Source organism: Echinops telfairi, unplaced genomic scaffold, assembly GCF_000313985.2.
Source record: "Echinops telfairi isolate 266 unplaced genomic scaffold, ASM31398v2 ScPeMD7_1713;HRSCAF=2227, whole genome shotgun sequence".
Taxonomy (NCBI): Eukaryota; Metazoa; Chordata; class Mammalia; order Afrosoricida; family Tenrecidae; genus Echinops; species Echinops telfairi.
In genome coordinates this window covers 18,824,172-18,851,865 of record NW_022105611.1, presented here as the reverse complement: position 1 = coordinate 18,851,865, position 27,694 = coordinate 18,824,172, and the positions used below count along the sequence as shown (strand labels likewise).

General features: G+C 42.7%; 2 protein-coding genes and 1 pseudogene across 2 annotated transcripts in view; 1 reads left to right on the top strand and 2 right to left on the bottom strand.

Annotated features, from left to right (window-relative positions):
- XRRA1 (X-ray radiation resistance associated 1) overlaps positions 1-14,394 on the bottom strand; it is a 73,667-nt gene extending 59,273 nt beyond the window's left edge. The window contains exons 1-2 of the mRNA XM_045293189.1: positions 14,368-14,394; positions 240-334 (exon numbers count right to left, since the gene is read on the bottom strand). Coding sequence (XP_045149124.1) covers positions 240-330 — 91 coding nt within the window. The 5' untranslated portion in view covers positions 331-334; positions 14,368-14,394. The remainder of the gene's footprint in view (positions 1-239; positions 335-14,367) is intronic.
- Positions 5,475-7,201, bottom strand: LOC101647867 (annotated as a pseudogene).
- A 2,467-nt stretch (positions 14,395-16,861) lies between the features above and the next one.
- Positions 16,862-27,694, top strand: part of SPCS2 (signal peptidase complex subunit 2) — a 26,296-nt gene continuing 15,463 nt past the window's right edge. Inside the window, exon 1 of the mRNA XM_004708828.2 lies at positions 16,862-16,975. Coding sequence (XP_004708885.1) covers positions 16,862-16,975 — 114 coding nt within the window. The remainder of the gene's footprint in view (positions 16,976-27,694) is intronic.

Sequence of the window (27,694 nt, the reverse complement as noted above, 5' to 3'; positions counted from 1 at the left end):
GATCTGTAAAGCTTTACAGGTGCAGCGAGCCTCATCTTCCTCCCATGGAGCCACTGGTGGGTTCAAACTGCTGACCTTCCAATTAGCATCCCAACGAATAACCCGGTATATCACCAGGGCTCCTTCTGTGTGGGGCAGTAATAATAATAAAGGGTCTGGAGAGAAAGAAATGGATGTGGGAGGTTCTAAAGCATGAGGCGGATGTGAGGGAAAGGTACCAATTAGGAAAGTCACCTGACCTTCCTCGGCCATCCGGAGATTCTTGGCTGGAAAGCAGTTATTCAGGTAAGGTTTCCCAACATCCAGCTTGTAGATTCCGGAAGAGGCCATCTCCCTGGATGTCGGGCAAGAAAAGCAAGACAGCAGCGCAGTGAGAAGGTGCAGCGGTGCTCTCTCACAGCAGTGCATCTGTGACCCCACCGGGGCCATCTCACCCTGGAGGTCCTCAAGAAAGAAGAGCCCTTGAGGTCTTTCAAGATGCCACCTGCTTCAGAAACGAGGCAGCCACTGAAAGGGACATGGCTCTGAAGTTCCCAACTCAAATCAACCCCATGTCAGGGAACACTAAAAAGAGCATCACTTTGGGGCTCCATCAGACCTGGATTGAATCCTGGCTCTGTCTATCCTTGTTTTATGACTAAGCAAATTACCCTACCTCTCTGAGGCTCATTTTCCTCACTTGTAAATTAACTGCTTTAATAAACAACTGAGACGATCAAGTGAGAAAGGTAGTGTTTGAAATCTAGCAAGTGCTCTCTAAATGTTTTCTTGTTCTGACAAAGTTCAGAAGAGAGAGGGCTCAAATTTTAGCGGAAAAAAAGATGTGCAAGTAATGAGATTTGGTGGAATAAATAGGATTTGACGGGTGAGTTGAATTAGAAGATGTAAGCATTCTAAACAAAAAGGGCCACAGGTCTGGGGTTGGTCACTGATAAGTCCTGGGACAGTGAAGCAACAAGCTGGCCCAAGGAGGAGAGGATGTATTTTGGGAGTCTTGGACGATCACGCTGGACAGGAAGGGTAGTACCTGTTCTTGAAGAGCCTTCTGGACCACATTTAAAAGCTCAGGCTTTATCGTGTTTTTTTAATAATCATTTTATTAGGGGCTCATACGACTCTTATCAAAATCCATACATACATCGATTGTGTAAAGCACATTTGTACATTCATTGCCCTCATCAATCTCAAACCATTTGCTCTCCATTTAAGCCCCTGGCATCAGCTCCTCATTTTCCCCCTCCCTCTTGAACTCTTGATCATTTATAAATTATTATTTTGTCATATATTACAATGTCTGACATCTCCCTTCACCCACTTTTTTGTTGTCCGTCCCCCCTGAAGGAGGTCATATGTAGATTCCTGTAATCAGTTCCCCTTTTCCACCCCACCCTCCCGGTATCGCCACTCTCACCGCTGGTCCTGAAGGGATCATCCATCCTGGATTCCCTGTGTTTCCAGTTCCTATCTGTACCAGTGTACATCCTCTGGTCTAGCCAGACTTGCAAGGTAGAATTGGGATCATGATTGTGGAAGGGAAGCAGTTAAGAACTAGAGGAAAGTTGTATGTTGCATCGTTACTACACTGGACGCTGACTGGCTCATCTCCTCCCCGTGACCCTTCTGTAAGGGGAAGTCCAATTGCCTACAGACAGGTTTTGGGTCTCCACTCCTCACTTCCCCTCATTCACAATGGTACGATTTTTTATTCTGATGATAGCTCAGGCTTTAGCTTGTAGGTGACTTGAGAGCCACGCACGATTTCTGATCTGGGGAGATCCATGATCCAAGCTGTGTTTTAGAAAGATTAATCTGACAAAACTAACACGTACATGAAAACGGGCAGCAATGAGGATTCCAGTTAGAGAGCTATGTAGCAACCCAGGGGTGAGCTGGTGAGGGTCTAGGTAAAGAACTCAAAGATCATTTACTTATGTATTTGAAAAAGAGAAGGAAGTGAGAACAAAGAAATAGAAAGGAAAGAGGAAAGGGGCAAGAGGAGAGACTGGAAAGAGAGGAACAGAATAAGAGGGACAAAAATAATTAAGGTGCGGACAAAAGAGTAGATAGACCCTGGAGGATTCTGACAGAAGTTTTAGAGACGTGGAAACAATAAATAGCATGACAATGAATAGAGAAAAGATGGAGATTCCCAAGGATTTCATTCTACTTGGATGCACAGTCAATACTCATGGAACAAGCAGTCAAGAAGTCGAGTGATATGACGTTGGTCAAATCTGCTGCACAAGACCTCTTTAAAGTCTTTAAGCCAGGGGTTCTCAACCTTCCTCATGCCGCGACCCTTTCATACAGTTCCTCATGTTGTGGTGACCCCCCAACCATAAAATTATTTTCGCTGCTACTTCATAGCTGTAATTTTGCAACTGTTCTGAATCGGGTGGCCCCTGTGAAAGGGTAGAGAACCCTTGATTAAGCACCAAGCTATTCCTAAGCCAAGCGGTAGTATTTTCAGTGGAAGTTGGGCAATGCGTAAAGACGACAAGGGAAGAATTGATGCATTTGAGTGATGGTGTTGGCCACAACTACTGGGGACAGCCAGAAGAACAAACATATCTGTCGTGGAAGAAGTATAGCTAGAACGTTCCTTAGAAGCAAGGATGGCGAAACTTCCTCTCACATACTTTGTGCATACTGGCAGCAAAGACCAGTCTGAAGAAAAGAACATCTTGCTTGGTCAAGTTGAGGGTCAGCAGAAAAGGGGAAGAATGTCCAGGAGATGGTTCAACACAGTGGATGCAACAATGGACTGAAACCTAACATTGTAAGGTTGGAGCAGGATTGTGTAGTGTTTAGTTCTGTTTGGGAGAGGGTTGCTATGAGGCAGAAATCAACTCATGGCACCTAGCAATGACAAGAGTGAAAATAATTGGGAGATGAAGGGTAGGCAGGTAGCTGTCAAATAAGCCAAGGGAAGAGAAAACAACAAAAACCAATATGCAGGGCTTGAGACTATAACCGTATGGGAATGACAAGTCTCATCTTTCTCCCAAGGAACAGCTGGTGGATTCAAGCTGCTAATCTTGAGTATCGCAGCCCAAAGGGTAACCACAATACACAGGGGCTCCTTAAGAGAAGGCTCTATGAAAACAAGCAAGATCCGCAGAGAAGTCAAGTTAGACGTGGAGCTAAAGTAGGTAATGAGGAAATAGGCTAATTTGAGAGGAAGAGTAAAGCCAGGCTTTAACTGTGTGTGGAAGAGGAAATGATGGGAGGTGAGGGAGTGCAATAGTGACACTAGGTGTTTGAAGAAGCTAAAAAACCTCCAAAAACCAAAGTCACTTCCATTAAGTAGATTCTGACTCATAGAGACCCTATAGAACAGGGTAGAATTGCCCGTGTGGGTTTCTGAGATTGTAACTCTTCACAGGAGTAGAAAGCCTTACCTTTCTCCTGTGGAGTGGTGGCCAGTAGTTTCAAAGTGCTGACTTTGTGGTTTGCAGCCCAATGCATGCCCACTAGACCCCCAGTGGGTTGTGTTGGGCTGCTAACCACACCGTCAATGGTTCAAATCCATCAACCACTCTTTGGGAGCAGGATGAAGCAATCTGCTTCAGTAGCTTTAAGCCTTGTAAACCCTACATTGAGTTGCTGTGTTGGAATCGACTCAATAGCAGCGAGTCAATCAGCAGGACCAGGTCTAGGACAAGAAGAGTGAGAACATGGAGGGAGGACATCGTTCTTTCTAAGGGTCATGCAAATACAGTGTCAACACTTGCCTTGACCTTAGTCCAAGCCCTGGTGAACAGAGTCATTCCAAAGTACAGACTTCAGAGTCCCACTGCACTGGTTGAAATCCTAGCTGTACTACTTACCAGCTGTGTGACCTCTGGAAGTTACTTGACGAGTTTTTGTTTTTAGAAATTGTATGTGTGCATTAGGTGAAAATTTACATGACAAATTTGTTTCCCAAGCAATATTTTATATACAAATTTTTGCAGACCACTCTCCCACTTTCTCCCCGGGTTCCTTGTTTCCTCTCCCTGCCCTGCCTTCTCATTTTTGGTTTTAGGGAAATGCTGCCCTTTTGGTCTTATATAGGTGATCATCCAAAGGAGCACATTCTTTATGCGTGTTATCATTTACATTACAGCATCATCTATTATTTGGCCTCTGGGAGTACCCTGAGTTTCAGGTCAGAAGATTGTCTTAAGGCAATAGTCTCTGGGGCTCCTCCAGTCACCTCCAGAGCAGTAATTCTGGTCTTTTCTTTTCTTTTAATGTGAAGTTTGTTCTACATTTTTACTTATTCTAAAAGGGACCTTATATTGTAGTCTTGGGGAGATGGGCCAAGATGGAAGACTAGGCATATATATTATCTAGACCCTCTACAACAAAAACTGGAGAAACCAAGTGAATTAGATATAGATGACAATGCATTGCTTCAAAGAAAAGGATAAATATGTGGATAAAATACTGATTAGAGGAAGAGACTGAATGAAAACAGTGAAATGGGGAGTATACAGAGTGGTGGCTCAGCACAGTGCAGTCATTTTGGTTAACTGCAAACAGCTTTACACTTGGAGAAGGGACCAGATAACTGGTTCCGCTCAATCAGGACTGCATATTGATGATCTGTGACCAGAGAGGTGTGATCTCACCCTCAATCCCCCACATACTCTTGGTGACCTGAGGGGTAAAGATCCCAGTGTGCTGCTCCCACCCCCACCCCCCGCCTGCGCCCCTGCCCCGAATAGCTGGTCAAAGACTAACTCTACACACAGCAAGTGATTTGTCATTTATTTTGCTTTATTCTTAGTTTTACCCTTTCCCATCTTTTCTCACTTGCATCAATACTATGCTGCTTTCCCTCTTTTCTTTCTCTTTTTTCCTCAGTTCTCGTCTCTTCCCTCCTTGTTTTCTTGATTCTTTTCATTTTTTCTCCCCCCCCCCTTTTTTTTAAATGCTGTGCACCATCTCCCATGGCCACTGCAGCCAGCAGCACCCACAAGGACACACTGACAAAATATATCAGAAATCACACAAAAACAGCAAGTAGGAATCCAGAAGATTAAGACTAAAATTTCAGAAATAGATAATGCACTCCAAGTACAAATGAGTATAACTGAATCACTAGAAGACAAAATTAGTGAAATTGAAGTTGAATTCCTTTTTTTTTACATTTAAAATGACTTTATTTAAAAGGTAAGTATTGTTTCTTACTGAAACAAACAAGCAAAAAAACCAGTGACACTTGTCTTCCAATCTTTCAAGGTTATCTAAAAAATCCATGCCTCTTTTTTTAATGTCACAAACTAACGTTATATATAAGGTATAGGGGAAGTCAATTTAATAGGCATTATTAAATAATTCCACATATATGTCAGATCATCGTGAACTGGTTCAAATTACAGATGAACATTCGTTAAATATGGGCACACACCGCAGGTAAGACAGTAGGTCTTACAAGAGATGTATTTGCATTGATTTCTGGTAGCCATCTTCCTTTCGGGCACTCTCTAAATACCCAATTCCAAATCTTCCAGCTCCTGGAGAAGGGTTTTCTCTTTTTGAATTGTTTCCAACTGATTTTTTTTTTTTTTACTTGTCTTCCCGTTGCTGCTAGTTCTTTCAGTTGTTCAATTGCTTTTAGTTTCCTCTTTAGGTTCTTAGGTTTCTGGTCTACCTTGGCATCTCCAGAAGTTGACTGTGGGGCAGTAGTTCGTGGTGTGTTCTATAGAACAGGAGTAGGTGCCAAATCTGGACTCTTGTCACTTCTTGCTTCCTGTTTTGCCGCTTTCTTAGCCTCATGCTTCCATTGATTTTTAAGGGGTGTTTTGGATAACTATCTACCGCTTCCAGGCTGTGGTTTCATATTCTGAGGTGGTTCTTCCGCATGCAGTTTAGAACTGGTGGAAGGCTTATTTAGCAGAGCTGGGGGTTGGTAAGCTGTTGCAAGTTTAGATTCCTCACTGGGTACTTGGAACTGCTTGATAAGTTATTGCCTTTACTGGAAACATTCCAAGAAGCCAGCAACATTTCCGCATTGGATGGTACATCACAATTGTGCAAGACAGAACCAGTATAATACCAAATTTCGTACCCATTATGAATTAACTCATAAGCTGATGGCACGTGTGGCTGTTAAAATATGTTTTCCATCCATGCACAAAGCACAATATGTAGAATCAGAGGCCACTGGTTTAGAAATGTTTGTCATTTTTAACATCTCACACTTCTATCTATCCTTGCAGATTCCTAAATCCAGCTAATAATAATATATGTCCATGAGGGCTAGAGTGAGCAACATTATGAGACTAGTTCCAAAGTCAAATAGAGGATCACATTTCAAGTTGAAAATTGTTGCATTGGCAGACACAAACCATTCACAACACAGCTCAGTAGAACTAGAATGCCAACCTACATCATAAATGAGACCCTTTTTTAGGTAATTGGACAACAGGACTTTCTCCATTTGTTGGGATAAAGTGCAGTATTTGTTCTCCATAGTAGGAAGCTCCTATTTAATACTCAGTATCTATACCAGCTATTACCAACACAGAAGTACCTTTTTTATTGCAACCTTTCAGCTTTAACGAAACGTTTGTTGTCAAAACAGCATGAGGTCCACCAAAGTCGAAGTACTGACAGAGTCTAACACACGAAGGTGTCCCTGTTCTTCCAGGAACATAGACAGCCACCTGGTATGGCTGGGGTCTAGGTGTTAATACAAAATCATTCAATTTTTGCAAATGTACTTTATGTACAATTGTATTAAAATCATTTTCAAATAAGTGAACCTCATTGTTAAATTTCTGGCAAAAATGCCATCTTCTGACAAAGATGAGCACCAATTTTGCGGGGTTTTTTTCTGTATGAAAGACTTCACACATGTTCCAGTTTTCATGTAATGAAGTTGTAGACTGGCTACCCCACCTGTGCCATCTTTTGAAGTAGTATACAGCTGCCATGTTGCCAAGACAGTATCTTGAGGGGAGAACTCAAGGCAGACTATCTTTGGGAGATCCGAGGAGTGCAGCGGTGTCTTGTTAATGACATTGATAATATTTACTTTTTTTCCATTGCTCCAGGCAAACAAGGTCTCGTCTTTACTAAAGGTACAGACTTTACCATTTTTCCCGGACCCCCTTTGAAATGCTGTGCTTTCCATAAAATGTGATGATCCATTCACTGTGTAGAGTCCTTCTGATCCTGGGACTGCCAGGAGGGTCATGGACAGCTCCATCTTGCCCCGGGAAGATGGATTTTTAAAATATTAATTTGTAAAAGAAAGAATTAGAAAGAAAAAAAATGAAGAAAACCTCAGAATTGTATGGGGCACCATTAAGAGGAATGATATGTGTGGTTGGAACACCAGAACAAAACAAGGGACGAGGGTAAAGCACTGGGAACGCTGTTGAAGATTTGCTGGAAGAAAACTTGCCTACTGTCGTGAAAAGCTACAGGGTATGCATTCAAGAAGCTCAATAAACCCTATGTAAGACAGACCCCTAAAGAAATAACATGATCAACCTTTCTAAAACCAGGGACAAAGAAGAATCCTGGAAATCCTGTTGGGACAAGACTAAGGGATGATTTCTCAACAAGATCGATGCAGACAGTTAAGCAATGGGATAACATATGAAGGTAACTTAAAATGTATTGCTTCTTGGATTCTAATTCATATGTGCATTGATTTATCACAAGCAAAATGTTTTTAGATATTTCTCTGTGAGCAGTGGATGGTTACAGGCAAGTTCTCTCCTATACATAGATCTTAGTTACAAAAATAAAGAAAGATCCCATCAAAATAGTGGCTTCTGAAAGGATATACTAGCCAGTCATGTTCAGGGCAGAAAGGTCAAGTCAGAAGGTTATGCTACTGTCTGGGGAATTCCAAAAGGGAAATCTTGATAGATTTTCCTGAAGGACACAGGATTGTCACTGGGCTTATTATGAAGAACTTACAAGAAAAACAAAAACCACATTGGTGAAGAAAAGGTCATCATGACAACATGTACCCACTGACTCTTTGAGAGTAGCAAGAGCTGTCCTACAAGAATTTCATTGGGACACCTTACTCTTATCCATCCCACAATCCTAATCTTACCCCGTTCGAACTTCTTCTCCTTCTCCAAACTCAAAGCACATTTAAGAGGAACATGGGTTAGGACCTTCTGGGATGGCGAAACTGTACTTGGATGTGGGGTAAATGGAAGAGCACAGGGTTCTTTGGGATAAGGTAAGAAAGATAGAAACAATACCTTCAGAAGTACAAAGACCTAGATGGAGGGTTTGTCAAGAAACAACAGCTTCACATTAAAAATTTTAAATAATATTTCTTTTATTTTGTAGAAATACTTTGACTTACCTTCATATATAAAATTCGGGGGAGGGGGGCGCAGATTTACCAATCAAGAATTATATATCCAGAAAAATAGTCCATCAAATACAATAGCGAAATTAGGACATTTTCAGATAAACAGAAATTAAGAGGAATTGTTAAAAACTACACCAACCTAACAAAAAATGCTAAAGACAGTGTGTATTAGGCTGGGTTCTCTAAAGGAGCAAAACCACTGAAGTTTACATATGCATATATAGAGAGAAATTTATATCTAGAAAATGGTTCACATAGTTGTAGAAGTGGGCAAGTCCAAGTCAGGGCAGGCTCCAAGTCCATGGGTCACTGTTAGGCTGGAGGCTTCTCCTGACCAACTGTGGGGGCTGATGGACTCAAGATCAGCAGGAAGATGACAGGCTGATGGCTGCAGAGGCAAATGAGTGCAAGGTTGGCTAGTCAGATGGCAGGTTGCTGATGACTCCCAGAATGTGCAGGCAATATGGCAGGTCATTAGCTCAAGTCCAAAGAACCGGAGGTCGATGATCCAGATGCAGGATCCAGATCAAGCAAACAAACTTTTCCACAGTGTCCACTTATATTACAAGCAGGCCAGGTCCCTGAAGAAATATCCTTTTAATTGACTGCATCAGGGCTGTGACCTGAGTAAGGGTGTTTCATCCCACTCTGATCTTCTTACAATTGATGGGCTGCTCATAGCAGATCTTATTATGGAGGGAGTTACATTGTATTAAGGTCACATCATGGGGGCTTACTATGTCTTAATTGACAAACCACTGATAGTCTGGCCCAGCCTAACCATCACAGAGTCTGTGTTAGGCAGGGTTCTCTAGAGAAACAAGACCAGGACACTTAAGATTTTATATATATATTTTACACAGCAAGAAGGAATATAATGGCTAATTAGTCCACACAGCAGAACAGAGGGCTCAATTCAACTCACTATCGTGGAATAGTTAATATACTGAAGATCTTACAACTCACTCAGACTGCTGGTCCAAAGTCAAGAAAGCAGACAGGAGTCTGCCTTCAGGCAAGATAGGTAGAGTCACCCGGAAGGCAGCAGACAGCAGGGTGGGGCAGCAATAGTCAGTAGCTCAGGAGCATTGAGAAGCAGTCCCCAACGGGGTCTCAAGCTCTAGCAAGGTACCAAGCTCGACAACACATCCATCAGCAGCATGGCGAAGCAAGTCACATGAAGAAGCCTCAAGCTCTAGCGATTCAGGGCAAGCTACACAATCCATGGGTTGGCTTGGCTCACAGGTAGTATAGCACACGGTTGAGGCAAAGAATTAGCTCAAGCAGCAGCATGCTAGTCCAATCACCAGGGACAATGAGAGATGGGATGCCAGCCTCGGAAAGTATTTATCTCAATCAACCTCCAAGCAAGCTGCGCCCTGATTAAACTCCACCCACATGTTTCTATGGAAGCGTAGTTGGCTCAATAAACAACTATCAGAGTCCATTGGACAGAGAACTAACAATGGCAGACAACAATGTGAGATTAAGACACATGACAATATCACTCAGAAACCAACCCAGATACAGAAGTATCAAAAATAAAGCTATGGACTGAAAATCTGGAACCAGAGATAACAATTTGCAAATAATGAACAACTACATAACAAACAAGAGAATAAATGTTGTAGTTACAGAACTAACAAATAGAGAGGAAATCAATATGATATCAAAATAGAAAGCATTGTTTTAAACTTGAGACAATAATAGTAAAATACCAAGTGAGTTAGTTAAAGTTTATTGTGTCAACCTGGCTGATAAACACATGTGGGTTAATTGAAGGGCAGAGAGATAAATGGTTCCTTGAGCCTCACCTTTCTAGTTCTCAGGTCTCTTGCTTTGTGATGGTCAGACCAGGCTGCAGCTGCCTTAGCCAGTTCCCTGCTTCAGCTGGCAAGGCTCACTTCCTGCAAGACATCTCCGAGGAGAAGCCGCATGGACCCACCCCACTGCAGCCCTGGGTGCTGGAGCAGCCATGTGGAGACCCCTGCCAGCGCTGAGATGCTTACACATTCACTGACTCAGCTTTCCTCCCACAGTCGGCATCATTGCGTCTGTTTTGTGAGATGGAGGAGGACTTTGCGGATTGGTGTTGGACATATGGGCTAATGTTGGACTTGTGGGCTTGGGCAGCACTGGGTTGGGATGTTTTCTTGATGTGCACTTAGCCTTTATACAAAACTCTCTCTTATACATGTGAGTTTCTGTGGATTTGTTTCTCTAATGTACCCAGACTAACACACCAAGTAACCTCAAAAAATTAATAACCTTCTCATCAAAATAAAGAGAAAATTACATAAAATTTCAGTTAACATTAAAACAGCAGCAACAAAGAAAATGCTATGAAACTCTATAAACAAAATGAACTCAGCACAGAAAAATATATGGAAGAAATGATCAGCACCACATGCACAGAAGCAAAACTCCAGAGCAAATTAACAGCAATAAATTCATACCTATCAATATTTACACTAAAATAGAATATTAAATGTATCAGTCAAGACAGAATAGTGGGATAGATATGAAAAGAAGATCCATCACTATGTTGCTACAAGAGCCACACCTTGGACACAAACATAAAAATAAGCTAAAAATCAGAGGATGGAAAAGCATTTATCAAACAAATGGCACCAAAAAAGTACAAGAGTGATTAATTTCTGATAAAATTAGGGCAAAAACAAGCAAATGAAACTAGGAATACATGTGTTACTGAGAAAACTTGTCTACAACCATCCACTGATTTCAGAGACACATTTAAACAGGTTTTGTTGAGAATATATCTGCAATTATGAACTGGAACCTTAATACAATTTTATTTACTCATGTGTGTGCTTTTCCAGTACACATTAAAGATTCTCCAGAACAGACCTTCCTCCAATCCTGATACCACATTATTCTGCAAATAGTCCAGTTTATCTGATTACTTGTTCAGCATAGAGATTGGCTACGTATGGTGAGAGGACACAATCCTGACACACACTTTCCCTGATTTTAAACCATACAGTATTCCCTTGTTCTGTTCACATAACTCAATCTTGATCCAGTACAGGTTCTACGTGAACACCATGAAGTGTTCTGAAATTCCCATTCTTCTCAAGGCTAGCCATAGTTTGTTATGATCCACACAGTTGAATGAATGTTGGCACAGTCAATGAAACACAAGTAAACATCTTGCTAGTATTCTCTGCTTTCTGTCAAGATTCATCGGATGTCCACAATGATATCCCTTTTTCCATTTATTCTTCTGAATCTGGCCTGAAGCTCTGGCAGCTCCCTGTCAGTAGATAGCCAATCATTGTTGTATGGTCTTCCCCAACATTTTACTTGCATGTGATATTAATGATATTGTTCTATAATTTGCCCATTCTGTTGGATCACCTTTCTTTCGAAGGGGTGCAAATATGGATCTCTCCAGTTAGCTAAGTAGTTGTTTTCCAAATTTCCCGGCATAAATGAGTGTGGTAGTTACATAATCTGGTGTCAATTTGAGAGGGTTACAAGTGAGGTGATAAGAGTCCAATCTGTCAATCGGATCATAGCCAATGAGGCCTCTGTGTGGGAATGGCCTTCTCCTGAGGATTCTGGGAACTCTAGTATTCCTCTTTGGAGGCGGGTGACTCTCTCTCCCGGCTCACTCTCACAGCTGACAAGACACATGGAACTATGCTAGTGCCTTGAGCTGGTGAAGCCACATGGACCTACCCTGATATGATCAGACCTCTGAAGCTGGAGAAGCCACATAGAGACCCCTGCCAGCTCTGAGATGCTTACAACACAATGCCACTGAATCCAAAGACTTTCTTCCCACTGGCTGTGATTTTCCTGCATTCGGCGTCACTGCATGTGTTTCATGAGTCTGAAGAGGACTTTATAGATTGGTATCAGATATAAGAGCTAATATTGGACTTTATGGGCATGGACTGGACTGGGTTGGGATACTTACTTAATGTACAATTACCCTTTATATAAAACTCTCTCTTATATACATGAGTGTATATGGATTTGTTTCTCTAGTCTACCCAAATTAACACAATGAGTAAGCACTTCCAGTGCTTCATCAGCTTGTTGAAACATTTTAATTGGTATTCCATCAGTTCCTGGAGCTATGTCTTTGGCTAATGCTTTCAATGCAGGTTGGACTTCTTCCTTCAGTACCATTGCTTCTTGCTCATATGCTGCCTCTTGAAATGGCTGAATGTTAACTAGTTCTTTTTGGTATAGCGGCGCTGTGTATTCTTTTCATATTCTTTCAATATGCTTTCTGTATCATTCAATATTTTGCCCTCAGAATTGTCAACATTGCAATTCAAGTCTTGAATTTTTTTCTTTAGTTACTTCAGCTTACGTTATGTTGTGTACTTGTTTGGGGTGTTTTAACTCTAGATTTTTGCACATTTCATTATATTTTACTGTCTTCTCAAGCCATCCTTTGAAATTTTCTGTTCAGCTCTTTTATTTCATCATTTATCCTATTTGCCATAGGTACTCTATGATTAAGAGCAAATTTCACAGTCTCTTCTGACAGCCACTTTGACCTTTTCTTTTTTTCATCAGGTCTTCTGTCCTTAGTGTTTAATGTATCAAATCTGTTCTTGAGATATTCTCGAAATTCAGGTAGGATAACCTCAAGGTCATATTTTGGCTCTTGTGGACTTGTTTTAATTTTCTTGAGCTTCAACTAGAACTTACGTATGATCAATTAATGGGTCTGTTCCATACTTGGCATATGGCCTGATTTTAGCTGCTGATATTGAGCACAGATGTAGGCAATTTGCTTTCTATGAATTCCATCTGGAGACATTCATGGGTGTTATTGTTGTTTGTGTTGTTGAAAAAAAGTATTTGCTATGAAGACGTCATTGGTGTTGCAAAATTCTATCATACAATCCCAGAGCCTAAGGGGGTATGCCTGAGCTCTCTAATTAGACTCCACACACCTCCAAGGAAAAGACAATAGCTATTATGTTTATGACTCTATTCCTAGTACCTGGCATAGCACCTGACACATCACAGATTCCAGAAATACCTGTTGAATGAGAAATGAATGTTGATGTCTTCCTTGGTCTACTATAGGGCAACTATGAGTTTCCAAAGGGTGGAAACATTTATAATTCAGCTGTCTCTCTTCTACTCTTGGACGCAATCTAGCTCACTGGAAGCACCCCATAAATAGGTGTGAGTCAAATGAAGGATACCATGGCACTTCCTGGGTTCACAAGTGTGTGTCTAAGTGTCTAATTAGCTCCCTAATTAGACTCTAAGCTCCTCCAAGGGCAGGGTAATCTCTATTGTGCTTATGACTTCATGTACCTAACACAACACCTGGCACATAACAGAGTCCGTAAATGTCTGTTGAATGAGAAATGTGTGTTCATGGCTCCTCTGGTCCAATATACCAAAAACTGGACTCAATTTTGACGCAGAGCAATCCTATAGGATAGAACAGAACTGCCCTTGTGAGGTTCTAAGACTGATTTTTTTTATTTTTATGGGCATAGAAAGTCTCATCTTTCTCCCATGGAATGGCTGGTAGTTTTTGAACTGCTGACCTTGCAGTTAGCGGCCCAATGTGTAACTTGTTATGCCACTAGGTTCTCCAGGTTCCACCTAGGGCTCTGTGAATTTCTTGATCCTGACCTCCCTTGTAAAGGGTCAGGAACACTTTATTTGCCATTTACTATTTTATTATTGTGTACTCTCCTTTTCAACTGACCGTCTGTTATGAGGCCCTTGGTCACCTTATTTAGCAATGTGACCCCAGTACCCAGCACGGAGACGACAACTCAGTAACACTTTGTTGGTAAGAGGAATAGAGAAACGGGTGGATAGGCAGAGGGAAGGGGCATCGATTTATATTCAGTTAATCTCTCTTTCAGGAAGCCTCTCTCAAGACCAAACCATTAGCTGGATAGGTAAATAATTAATGAATGGGTAAATTGCTGGCTGGGAAATGTTCAGAGGATGGATGTTGAAGAAGGTGTCAGCAACTTACCGAGGATAGGGACCTGGCTGTTGGTCTGCATAGTACTTACTTGATCTTTGACTTTGGGATAGTCAATCGAACTTGCCTTTTTTTGTTTCTTTTCACCTGTTTCTTCACCTGTAAAACAGAAATTACACTTCTTCTTAGCCTGCCATTCAGACAATGTAAACTTTGTCGTTAATTATATTCCAGTATGAGCCTTCATCTTCAAAATTTGTCTCCTCTGGGTCTCTGAAAGGGTCACATAATTAGTCGCTCCAGAAAGAGATGGATATAGATGTGGAGACCGAGCAGAGGCACAGATGAGTGACAAAGGGTACAGGGCTGGAGGGTTTACAAAAAACATGCAAAACAAACAAGAACACACCACTTGTTATGGTTATTTATATAAAAATAAATATACAGGGTAAAAATAGCAAAGAGAAAATTAAAATTAAAAGTCTGGCAAAGTTATTTGCTATGAATATAACACAAAGGATGAATCAGATTCAGGCTAATAAGGGACACACAGACCTGGACACAACTAATCCTAGAAATTTCCGTTACCTAGCTATGAGTCGGAATTTGTTTGCCAGCTGTGGGTTTTAGTTTTCTATTAGGAATACCAGATGAGAAGGAATGGAAGTAATAGGTTAGGAAAGGCATACAACCTTCAGGCTAGATTATCTAGAAAGAAACTCTAAGGAAAGTGTGTACTTTTATCTGTAAGGCAGAAAATAAGGAAATTCAAGTTCCAGACTTGGAAGCCTTGGCTACGTCAGGTTTTTATCTCAAACTGGTGGCCTCTAATGTCAATCTGATTCTAGTGCTTCCCAGCTGCCACACACACACACACAGAGAATAGATGATGTTCATATCTACATACATTTGCACATCCCATGCCTTTGGCCTATCCCAGTCTACCCTTCTTCTTTGCTTGGCTTATATAGCCTAGATAAGCTTATATCACTTTCATATTTCTCCCCCTCCTTGGGTTGACTGGCCTCTGTACCTCAGGCCCACCCCTCCTCTTACCAGAGGCACTATGTCACACTACATTATGCCAGTAATTTCCTTGTCTGTTCCCTACCCTCCACCTTCTAAGCCCTGGCTGTGAGCTACTCCAAGGTCAACCAGGGTCTTAGTCATGTCTCCCCTGACACTTCATATGGCGCCTGGCCTAGTGAAGATGCTCAATAAGAGTTTGCTGAGCTGAACAGAATCATGGACAAAACCCTACGGAGTACTTCATGCTTTCTGCAAAGAAGGAAGAAGTCAGGATCAGGCAAAGTTGCACAGAGCTGGTGACATTAGAGCTGGATCTGGCACGGTGAGAAGCTATAGAAGATGACCCACAACAAAAGGCTACAGAAGCACCTGAGTGGAGTGACCTGCGATCACTTCAGAGGTGCAGGGATCTCATCTAACATTGTTTAGGGACATCAGTGGCCAATCAAACGGGAGCCGTCTGTCTTACTCAAGGATGCTGCCAAGACAGCTGCACAGTTGGCCGTTGTTCAATCATTTGATACTTAGGGGGTTGTTCATGTGGTTAAAAGCACGTTTTGCAACGTTAAGAGAATGATCATACGATTCCGTTATGGATCATTCTGGGTCATTGGAGTAGGGTCGCTATGAGTCAGCATCAGCTCGACGGCAGTGAGTTTTGAGAGGAGTTGTTTCATGAAAAGTACCAGGTCTCTCTGGAGACGCTCCTAGAACCCTAGTACCGTGCCTCGTAATACTGATGCCCAGTAAATATAGGTGAAAATATTATATTCATTAATCATTAATAAAAACGTATATGATGATTACATTCCAAAATTGTGACAGTGGGGCAATACCAGGGATCTGGATATTAGGAAAATCTGTCATCAAAACCGAGTTTTGATACATGCTAACTGTCCTTGAGTGGTTAAATCCCTTCGTTTCCTCATCCGGCAGGGCTGTGATGGACTGAATGGGAGAGATGGTGTATACACAGACACAGGGCACTACCTGGCACGCAGTAGTTACTTAGCAATCGTGATTCTCCATAAAACTAAAACAATACTAGCCGTTAAAAGGACGGTCACCAGGGAGACTGGTGCAGTAATCGGGCTGGAAAAAGGCGAAAGGGAAGCTCTTCCCCGCCCCCTTGAAAACTTTACACCTGGGGTGGGAGGAGACCCTTAACCCTCACCCAACTAAGTTTCCAGCCACACCTGCCTCCGGCGTCGCTTCCGCCTGCGAGCCGTACGCGGGCGCGACGTCCCGGTCGGGCGGAATGCGCGCCTGCGAGTTTCCCGGGGATCTCGGAACTGCTCCACCGCGGCGTCTGCCACGACTTTCCCCACGCCTCAGTAACCGCGGAGCGGCGGCTGGCCGTGGAGGCGGCAACCGGCGGCCGGCGCCCCTGACTACAAGTCCCGGCATGCCCCGCGACCACTTCCGCCCGCAACCGGGAGTCAGGCGCCACTGCGAACTACGAATCCCGAAGGACCCCGCGAGGCGCGTCACGCCGTCCGCTTCAGCCAATCGGCTTCCGACAAGTCGGTGGGGAGGGAGACTCAGCGGCAGAGAAGATGGCGGCGGCGGCTGCACCGGGTGGCCGAAGTGGCGGCGGCGGCGGCAACAGTGGGGCTGGCGGTGGCCCCGGCTGCGGGACCAGCAGTAGCCGCAGTGGCTTGTTGGATAAGGTGAGGAGGTGCTTTACGAGGGCGGGTGGCGCTCGGGAGGCGGCGAGCCGGTCTGCAGGTCCCCGCCCCCTCCCACGTCCTCTCAGCGGTGCTACCGCGGAACCGGGCTGGCATTTAGAACCTGCTCACTCACATCTTAAACCCAGGCCTTCTGGGAAGATTTCCTTTCATTCTTGGGAGTGGTCCTGGCTGTTATCGCGGGCCGCCATAGCTTCTTGGGATGAGTTGAGCGCCAGGCATGGCTTTCCAAGGTGGTGCGTTGGGTTACTGTTCTATGTGCCCATTTCACCGACGGGGAAAACGGAAGCCCGGGGGCATGAGAGCGTCTGCTCAGGGGCGGCATTCCCCAGATCTGGACGCTGTCTCACCCTAGGCACTGCTGCGGATCCCACGGTCCTCCTCATCCTTTTGCTTATTGATGTTGCTATCACAATGGATGGAGTACTGGAGTTCCTTAGGTATTTGAATATTGACTCCCCTACTGGGGATTTAGCCTTTTCCTCGACTTCTCCGAAACCAGGCCAACCCCCACCCCCACCCCTCATACACATCAGTCATCACTGGGTAAATTGAATCATTTTTATTTTCGCTTCTAGTGGTTTCCTAGGTTTGGGAAGATTGTGAGGAAGTGGGCAGTGACTGACAAAAGGTCTGTTGGGTTGATGAGAATATTCTATATTCCTTGTGCTGGTGGTTATATAACTGCATGTACCCACAGCCAATGAATTGTACACCTGAAACGAGTGAATAATGCGGTGTATGAATTATATGTAACTCCGCGAATCAAAAGACTACGCGCCCTGGGGACACACGGACTGTGGCAGATGAAGATGCTACCAAAAGCTACCTAAGTGCAGTAACAGCATACGCATATGTTACATTGAAAGGACCTCAAGGTGTGCTCGTGCCACTTAGTCCGTTCACTCTTTTTAAACGTATTTTGTTGTCGGAAATACAGTGCTGCTGTTACTAGCTGCTGTTGACCCATTTCCAACTCATAAGGACCCCAGGTCCAACAGAACAAAGCCTCCTGGCCGTGTGCCATCCCCACGGTGGTTAGGGGTGTGCCCATTGTGGCAGCTGCTGGGCCAGTCTGTCTTGTCAAGGGTCTTCCTCTCTTTCACTGCCCCCCTGTCAAGCTCGATGTCCTTTTTCAGGGACTGGACTGGTCTCTCCACAGGAGCCATGGTGGTGTCGTGCCTGTGAATTGGAGTTGGGCTGCTAACTTCAACGTCAGGAGTTTGGAAACACCAGCTACTCTGAGGGAGAAAAGGCTTTCTAACTCCTGTAAAACGTGATAGTCTGGGGAACTCACAGACAGTTCTACCCTATGCGGTGGCTCTGAGTTCGCGTCAGCTGACTTTGGTCTCCTCATACACTCTGTAAAGCGCTCAGTGCAACCGTTTCTGCGTAGACGATTCAGGGACCTGGATCACACGCTTTGAGTTGTGCGGCCCTCCTCAGCCTTCTGTTCTGAGGGCTTCCTCCTCCAGTCACATACATTTGCTGCCCCCTAACACGCTTTCTAATCTTTTTAGTTGTTTGCTCATATCACTTTGATCCCAGATAGAGTCTTAGAAGGTCCTAAGGTTTGAAGCAAACATTTTTACTAGTTTTGCTTAGCTATTTGTTGATTTAAAACAAAACAAACCAAAACTCACTTCCCTGTGACTTGTAACACCCTTGTGTGGCAGAGTAGAACTGCCCCTCCGTAGGGTGTCCAAGACTAACTCCTTGTGGTAGCAGACAGCCTCATCTTTCTCCCTTGGTGCTGCTGGTGGGTTAGAACTGCTGACCTTGTAGGTAGCAGCCTGACGCTTAATCTGTTGTACCACTAGGACTTCTTTTAAACAGCAAAGTAAGGTTTTAGTTCACTATGAGGACTAAAGTGGAGCTGACCCAGTTGCCCCAGGCATGCAAAAACTGCACAACAAATAATGGAGGACTGAAGAATTGATGCCTTTGAATTATGGAATTGGTGAAGAATGTTGTCTATGCTGTGGGCTGCTAGGAGAACAAGCAAATCTGTGTTGGAAGCAGCACAGCCACCAGGAGACTGTCTCATGTACTTTGGGCATATTATCAGGAGAGACCAGTCCAGGAGGGATGGCATGTTTAGGAGAGTGCCATTGGAAGAAGGAAGCCTCTCAGTGAACTGGGTTGACAGTGGCTGCAACAACAACGGACTCGAATATAGCAAGGATTGTGAGGATGGCACAAGGCCTAAACTTTCCAAACTCACTGCCATTGAGTAGCTTCTGACTCAGAATAACCCTGTTCTGTAGGACAGGGTAGAACTGCTCATGGGTTTCCAAAACTGTACTTCTTTTATTTATTTGTTTGTTTATTTAACAGTTTTATTAGCACTTCATCCACATGTCACACAATTCAATCATATCAAGAAGAATGTAATTCTTTATGGGAGTAGAAAGCTTAGTCTTTCTCCCATGGAGCAGATGGTGGTTTCAAACTGCTGATCTTGGGGTTAGCACTCCAATGTGCAACCACCAGGCCGTGTTTTATTCTGTTATACATAGGGTCACTATTGGTTGGAACTAACCGGAGTGCACCTAGCAACAGTCACAACTTGGTTTTCCACTGTCTGTCTTGTTTTAAACTATGTATTGTATTCCATTCATCAATTCGTACATATTTTGTTTCATGTCATTGATTGTAATATCTTCAATATAAGATTACATATCCTACTTCCTATGTTTCACATTTCCAGTTCTCCTCCTTTCCTATCCCTCCTGAACGTCACCTTTGTATAAATGCTGCTCTTTTGGTCTCAAATAGCTGATTATTCGATGGAGTACGTGCCTCCCTAGGGTTATTGTTCCCCTTGGCTGAAAATTGAGCCCGATATGAGTTCAGTTCCACCTCAGGCCCACAGAGGGGCCAAGTCTCTGGGGATGCACCAGTCTATTCAATCAGTAAACCTGGACCTTTCTTTTATTTTTGAATCTTGTTCCACATGTTTCTCCCACTCGACCCAGGACCACCTAAGGTGGTTTCTATTGTGGTAATTGGGTACCATCTAGTTCTTCTGGTCTCGAATAATAGAAACTGATGCTCCTGTGGTCCATTAACCCATAGTTTTCATGCATCTTCGGTTGTCTTCACTAGTCTGTCTTCTGAATCGGGAGTGACCAAGAGTAACTCCTTAGAACTTTGTTTGGTCTTGATAAGATTTCAGGGGATATTTTTGGTTTATGTTTTAAAGATTGTCTCCAGGTAAACGGTTCAAGAGTTCATCTAGCTCCTCTGGATCCAGAAACTCTAGATTCCACGACAATTTTAAACTTGTGTTCCGCGTTTCTCTCACTTTGATTAGGATTATTCTAAAGAATCTTTGGTCAACGTGTTGACTCATGGTGGCTTGAGTACCATTCATTTCTCTGGTCTTACGATCAAAGAGGCATTTTCAAGGAGGTAGTTAGTCACACATTCCATCTCCTCCTCGCTCTTTGCTTCTTTGCCCTCCCGGCAGCTGTGATGGTTGTCATGTCTGGGGTGGCAGCTTGCAGTCTTTTAAGACTCCAGGCACTCTGCAAATGGGATTCTGGAGCCTCGTGCTTACTCACACGTTCTCTGTGTACGTCTCTCTTTCCCTCCGGTTACCGGAGGCCTACAAATGACTGAAAACAGAGAATTCCTGGGTTGCTATTTGCAGAGAAGCTTGGAAGAAACACTTCTGCCTAGAGATGTGGGTAGTAGTGTTGGCTGGTTCTGATGTGTAACCGCCTCGAAATTTGCTGCCTCCCTCTTATTCCTCACGTATAAAATGAGGCATTAGCCTAATGTACCCTAATTTGCCTTTCAGTTCCAGTATGCTCCTGAGAAAATTGGATCAATGTTACATCTGGTGTTCTGGGTATACTTAAACACTCAGCATTTTTGACTTGGAAATAGCTTGCAAACTTTCCCCAGTACCTGACAAATGGTAAATGTTTAAGACGTGAATACGGAGCTTGGTGGTGTGTAGAGCGTTCGGAGTTGGGCTTCTGACTGCAGCTAGCCATTGAAGACTACCAGTCATTCCAAGGGAGAGCGAGGCTTTCTGCGCTTGTAGAGATTTGTAGCTCTGGGCTCTCACAGGGGCGGTTCTCATCTGTTCTGTAGGGTTGCCAGGAGTTGGAATGAAAGCCGTGACAGTGAGTTTTGAGTAATTTGTGACTATGTGATCTTAAAGAATAATTCAGATTCACATCTTAGTGCTGGTCATTTGAGGTTTTTAAATCTATGGTTCGCACGCTATTGCTCCCCCTTAGAGAGACAGGAAGCAGCCCTGGTGGTATAGTGCCTGTGCACTGGGCATGATCCACAAGGTCAGCAGTTCAAAGCCACCAGCTGTCCCTCAGAAGAAAGAGCTTTCTACTCCTATAAAGAGTTACAGACTCAAAAGATACAGGGGCACTTCTACCCTGTCCGTGCCCTGGAGGGTTGTTCTGAGTTCGCATCTACTTGATGGCAGTGAGGTGTTTTTTGTTTGTTTGTTTTGTTTTGTTTTTTGAGACAGGAACATATGGAGGTTGAGATGATTAATTGCTCCAAGATTTCTGAATCTTGGGAATTGATAACCATTTGCTACACAGAGTCTGCCTCCTGCTAGGTGAGCACCTCACAGCCCCCAGTGTTGTTTGCACCCTACCCCACCAACTGCTCGTGTGATTCCCTTCCCTTGGAGTATCCCTAGCAACGGTTAAGCCTGGCCAGTCTGGTAGCCAGTGATTACTAAAAAGTACATGGCATTATTGTGTTGTGTTATTAAGAGAAGCTGGATTTGAAAGTCATTAAGATTTAGACTTAGAAGGAGCTCTGCTACTTTTAAACTGTATGAAGTTTGGCAAGTCAGTTAGCGCACTCACCTTCCCTTGTCTCATCTGAGATAGTCAGATCATTGGCCAGTACGTCACAGTGTTGTTGGGAGAATCCAATGAAACTATATGTATTATGTGGATGATCTCTGAAACCTGTAGTGTCCCATGCAAATGTGTGATACTGGAGGAGTTCAAGATAGCTGAGGAATTGGAGTACTCAGAAACTCACTGCCACTGAGTCAGTGCCGACTCTTAGGGACCCTATAGGACAGGGCAGAATTACCCCTGTTGGTTTCCACGACTCTACATGAGTAGAAAGACTTGTCTTTCTCTTGCAGAGCCGCCAGTGGCTTTGAACCGCTGACCTTGTGGTTACCAGCCAAACGTGTAGCGCACTACTCTACCAAGGTTGACACAAAAATAAAAAATCTGAAAAAAAAAATTAAAAACCTGTTTAAGGAAGTAGACAGCCTTTGAGTTGAGTTCGGCTCCTAATGGGCATATGTACACAGAGTAAAACACTGCCTGGCCCTGCACCCTCCCCACAGTGTTTGAGCTCACTGTTACTGTCACTGTGCCAGTCTAGCTGACTGGGATCTACTGAGCATGATGTCCTTCGCCAGGGACTAGTCCTTCCTGGCACCACGTCCAAAGTATGTAACATGGTTGTACCACCCTTGCTTCTAAAGAGCATTCTGTTTGTACTTTTCCTTAAGACCGATTTTTTTGTAGTTATGGAAGTCCATGGACTCATCCGGCCTATCCCATTTAACCCAAATATGGGTGCAGAAATTAACCACATTTGCTCATGGTTTTATTCTATCATCATGAAACTCAGACAGTACAAGCTGGAACCCCTATTAACAACGTGGGTGGAGTAGGCTTCCTTTAACAGACTGTGCATATGTACACTAGTCTCCATACTAGTCTCCAACCAACCCGGTCATTCAAAGGCAGCAATTCTCCTGGGGTCTTCCAGATCCATTGTCTCTTTTTACTAAAAACCAAACTCACTGCCATTGAGTGGAGTCTGATTCATAGTGAACGTATAAGCAGGTGTGAATATCTGCTTCTGTGAAACTGACTAAGAATTAAGCAATTCTTGTTTCTTGTGATTCATAGCGAACCTATAAGCAGGTGTGAATATCTGTTTCTACGAAACTAAGAATTAAGCAATTCTTGTTTCTTGACCTTAAAAATAGGAATGCATATATAATCTCCCAGCCTCCATCACAGAATAACTTAATTTAGATCATTGTAGTAAGTTATATTACCCCCAAATGCATCAGGGCATTTTGTCCTCCATGGCAGGCTATAGGGGGGTAAAACTGCTTGTTTAATAAGGTTGCTGTGTGCAGTAAGCTATGCTTTCCAGGAGTTAGATCCGTGCTCTTCTGGCTTCATATGTGCAGTTCTGTGTCCTGGCTGAATTGTGGCCTGATTTTAAAAGACAGCTTTCATAGTTCAGTAGTTACAGACACAGACTCTGGAGCCAGACTGTCTGGCTTTGGCTCTTGGCTCTGCCACTTAACAAATGTATGTTCTTGGGTAACTTAACAAATATCTTTGCATCCCAGTTTCCTCAATAATAGGAGTGGAGTGGGGATAATATTTACCTTATAAGGTGATATCTGGTGCTTAGTAAGCACTCAACAAAAGCTACCTAGACAGTTACTGTGAGCTTTAGCTTTCTTAGATAGATTATTTTTCATAACATAATATGAAGACAGCTTATATCAGACTCCCTTCATAATAGTTTTAAAAGATCTATGAACCTCATCCCAGACTCTAGTCAGCTTCTTAACACTGTTGTGTAGTCAGCAGTGGTTTCTCTAACGTCTTTGATGAAGTGACGTTAGAGTTCATTTGTTGCCGCCACTTCACTGGAAAGACAGATGAGGCAACTTCTCAGTACGATGACACAGGGAGTAAGTCACGGTCCAGAACCTGGCGCTTCCCCAGGACATAATCTATGTCCTTACATTACTCAGCTCGTCGGACCCACAAGCCTTGTGCTGTCTGATATTAATGCTGGAAAGGGTATCTGCTTTACAGGTGGGAGATGGAGCCTCAAGCGTGGGTGGTTCTGTAACCCCGCAGGAATGTGCCGGAGGTAATTTTCTCTCTTACTCTCCTGCATGGTATATTAGCTGGCCAGACTGAGACAGGTGATTGTCATTCCCTGGGACCCAGTTATGTCAAAGCAAATGAGTGATTGTATGTTCCTACTGTAAATATATGTGTTTAAATATATTAAAAAATATTACTTTGGCAGTTTTGTAAAATAACTAACATCTCAAACGATTTTTTTTCTTATATTAAAATTAAAGCTGTGTCAAAGAACACCAGCAAGAAAAAGACACCGAAGAACTTGAGAAAATATTTGCAATTTCCCTGTCTGATAATGCCGTAGTATCTAGAATACAGATAGTGAGCGCTTATAAATCAATAATAAAGATAAACGACTTTTAATTTTGTGTAACTTTTCTCCAAAACAGACATACAAATGGCCAATAAGTAGATGAAAAGATGCTCAGTATCCTCACTGTGGTTGTTCGTGCCTTCCAGTTGAGTCCGACTCTTCGCGACCCTGTAACAGTAGAACTGGCTTGTAGGGTTTTCTAGACTCTAATCTCTATGGGAGACTTCAGGCCTTTCTCCTGCATGAAGTGGAAAATGGGTGTTCCATCAAAAAACGTACATATTATGTTTATTAATATGCTTATAGCAACATTAGCCATCAAAGCCACAATTGGAAACAACCTAGTGTTATCACTTGGTGAATAAATAAACTAGTTTATCCATAAAATGAAGTCGTACTTAGCCATAAAAGGGACTGACATGTTAACACATGCTGCACTACTATGCATGAACCCTGAAAAATAGGTGATGTGAAAGAAGCTTCTGGGACGGTGAGAAATGCAAAAAAGAGACCACTTCACACCCATTAGGAGCCGGAATACAAAAGAAGGAAAAGAACACATACGTTGGAACAGAAAAGACATGGGGAAATTGGAACACCAGCACTGTTTGCGTTAAATCAGGCTAGGGTTTTCAGTGCACACAAAATGGATGATGATCGAGTCTCTTCAGAAATCAAATTACCACTGTTCTGTGACTTCTAATTCGCTGGAAATGCCCTTATTCCATTTTAGGATTGCTTTTAGGTACCAGGTAGAGAGTGGGGTTGGAGTGAAGGGTATTTCAGCACATGCCGTAATGAGTATTTCTGCATCTTATCACTGAAAAGCACTGAGGAACTTTCCTCTGGTGAATTGTAGGCGCAGTTCTGTGACCCTCCGCAGAATATGATGGGTGGTTGAAAGTCTCTCTGTGAGAGCACAGCATCTCTCTTTGGGATGACCCACCATTTTAAAGGACTTGTATGTTGGTTTTATTTCACACGGAATTCAAATTCCATGTCGATTCTCTTGCTTGTGCTTTATTTGACCAAGTAAGAGCTATTTAGCTAGAAAACTCATTAATTTCTTCTTAGTTCAGTTTTGTTTTTGTTTTTTAAATTAGGTGGTGTATTTGATTTGTAAGCTGGCTGGCTGTGAGATCAATATTTAACATGCTCTCAAAAACTAATCTTGTGACTGTAAGTCACAGCAAGGACAGCAGGGAGGGCTTACTTGACTTTTGTTGTTGTGTTCTCTCATTTATTAAAATGCTTTCTTTTTTAAAAAAATTATATTATTGGGGGCTCGTACAATTCTCATCACAATCCATGCATACATCTTGTGTAAAGCGCATTTGTACATTCATTGCCCTCATCATTCTCAAAATATTTGCCTCCCACTCTAACCCCTAATATCAGTTGCTCATTTTCCCCCTCCATCCCCCCTCCCCCTCCCCCATGAACCCTTCATCGTTCATAAATTATTATAGTTTTGTCATAAGTTACCCTGTCCGATGTTTTCCTCTGCTCTCTTTGCTGTCCGTCCCCCAAGGAGGAAGCAATACTTAGATTCTTGTAATTGGTTCCCTCTTTCTACCCCACATTCCCTTCACCCTCCAGGCATCGCCCCTCTCACCACTGGTCCTGAAGAAGTCATCTATCCTGGGTTCCCTGTGTTTCCAGTTGCTATCTGTACCAATGTACATCGTCCGGTCTAGCCAGATTTGGAAGGCAGAATTGGGATCATGATAGTGGGGGGGAGGTAGCATTAAAGAACTAGAGGAAAGTTACATGTTTCCTCGTTGCTACCCAGCACCCTGATTGGCTCGTCTCCTCCCCACAACCCCTCAGTAAGGGGGTGTTCAGTTGCCACCGATGGGCTTTGAGTCTTCACTCTGCACGCACCCACCTTTACAATGATAGGATTTTTTGTTCTTGGATGCTTGATTACTGGTCCCTTCGACAGCTCGTGGTCACACATGCTGTTGTGCTTCTTCCAACTGGATTGAGGTCCTTTATATTATTTTACCAAGCCGTCAACTGGCTCGGAAGCTTAGTTGACTCTTAATCACTTGGAGATTGGCAGTTTCACTTCATGAATTTATTTCCCCAACAAACTTCTTGTGTGTGTGTATTTGTGTGTGTGTGTGTGGTGTGTAAATAAAATAATATAAAGGATCTCAATCCAGTTCACTGGATTTCTACATTCCTTTAAACCGCTACTTTTTGTACATGTTTATTCCATCTCTTTTGTGTGTTTGATCTTATGCTCAATTAGAATGATAATGTGAGGTTCTCTTTTCATCCTTCAATAAAATAATTTTGAAGACAAATGAATTTTAGTTTGTAATGTGTATGAAGTATAATATTTGTTTACTTGCTATTAAAAAATCAAGTTAAAATTTTATTTTGTAATAATAATATTTTTAAATCAAGAGTTGGCTCTTGTGATCTACAAAAGGCAAATTTATCATTTTTTTTGTAGCACCCTCTTATGTTTCAGCTGCTCCCACATAATAATTTACATTTGAGAAAATTTTTTTATATATTTCAATTTTATATCTTTTTATTTGTATTTATTTATTCACTTTAACATATATTTATTCATACTGATATTCACATTCATGTTCATATTGATATTCATATTTATGCTCACATTCATATTTACATTGACATGCATATTCATATTCACACTCATATTGTCATTTATGTTTATATTTGCAATCATATTTATATTTACAGTCATTCATGTTCATATTTGTCTTCATATTAATATCCGTGCTTCCATATATATCCATGTTTATTTATTTATTTCTTTATTTTTAATCATTTTATTAGGGGCTCATACAACTCTTATCACAATCCATACTTCAGAAAATTTTTGACTGATGTATTTACGTGGTTAAAAATGAAAAGGATTGCACACTATCCATGTGCCATGCTCACTCCCTCAACTGCCCTTGTCTTCACACGCCATCTGGATGCCCCGCAGTGTGTTAACCAGAGCCCTAGAGATGGGCCCTGAGTTTCTTCTAAAGCTTTACTGTTAGAAACACTGCTGTAGTGAATAACATATAATACCATTTTATATGTAGACAGATATAAAATAATTCCTCGAAGTTGAAAGTTGAATTCACCATGCTAAATTGACTTCCATCAGTGCCACACAAGTTTGAATATCCTCCAGACACGTGTGTGAGAGACTCAGTGCTGCTGAATAGCACACATCGTCTTTGGAAAACTTTCTGAATCTCCATAAATGAGGGAATTTGAAACACAGTTTTTTCAGAGTCATAATGGATGATGGGATTGGGTCTAGGACTTGGTTTTTAGTTTAAAATTTTATGTTCCCAACAGACCATACTGGAGTTGCCACTGTCCACTACCCTAAAGTAACCTAAAGTTCCAAAGCCCATTAGTAGGCCACTGGAGATCCCCTTGCAGAGGGGTCTCGGGGAGGAGATGAGCCAGTCAGGGTGCGATGTAACAATGATGAGA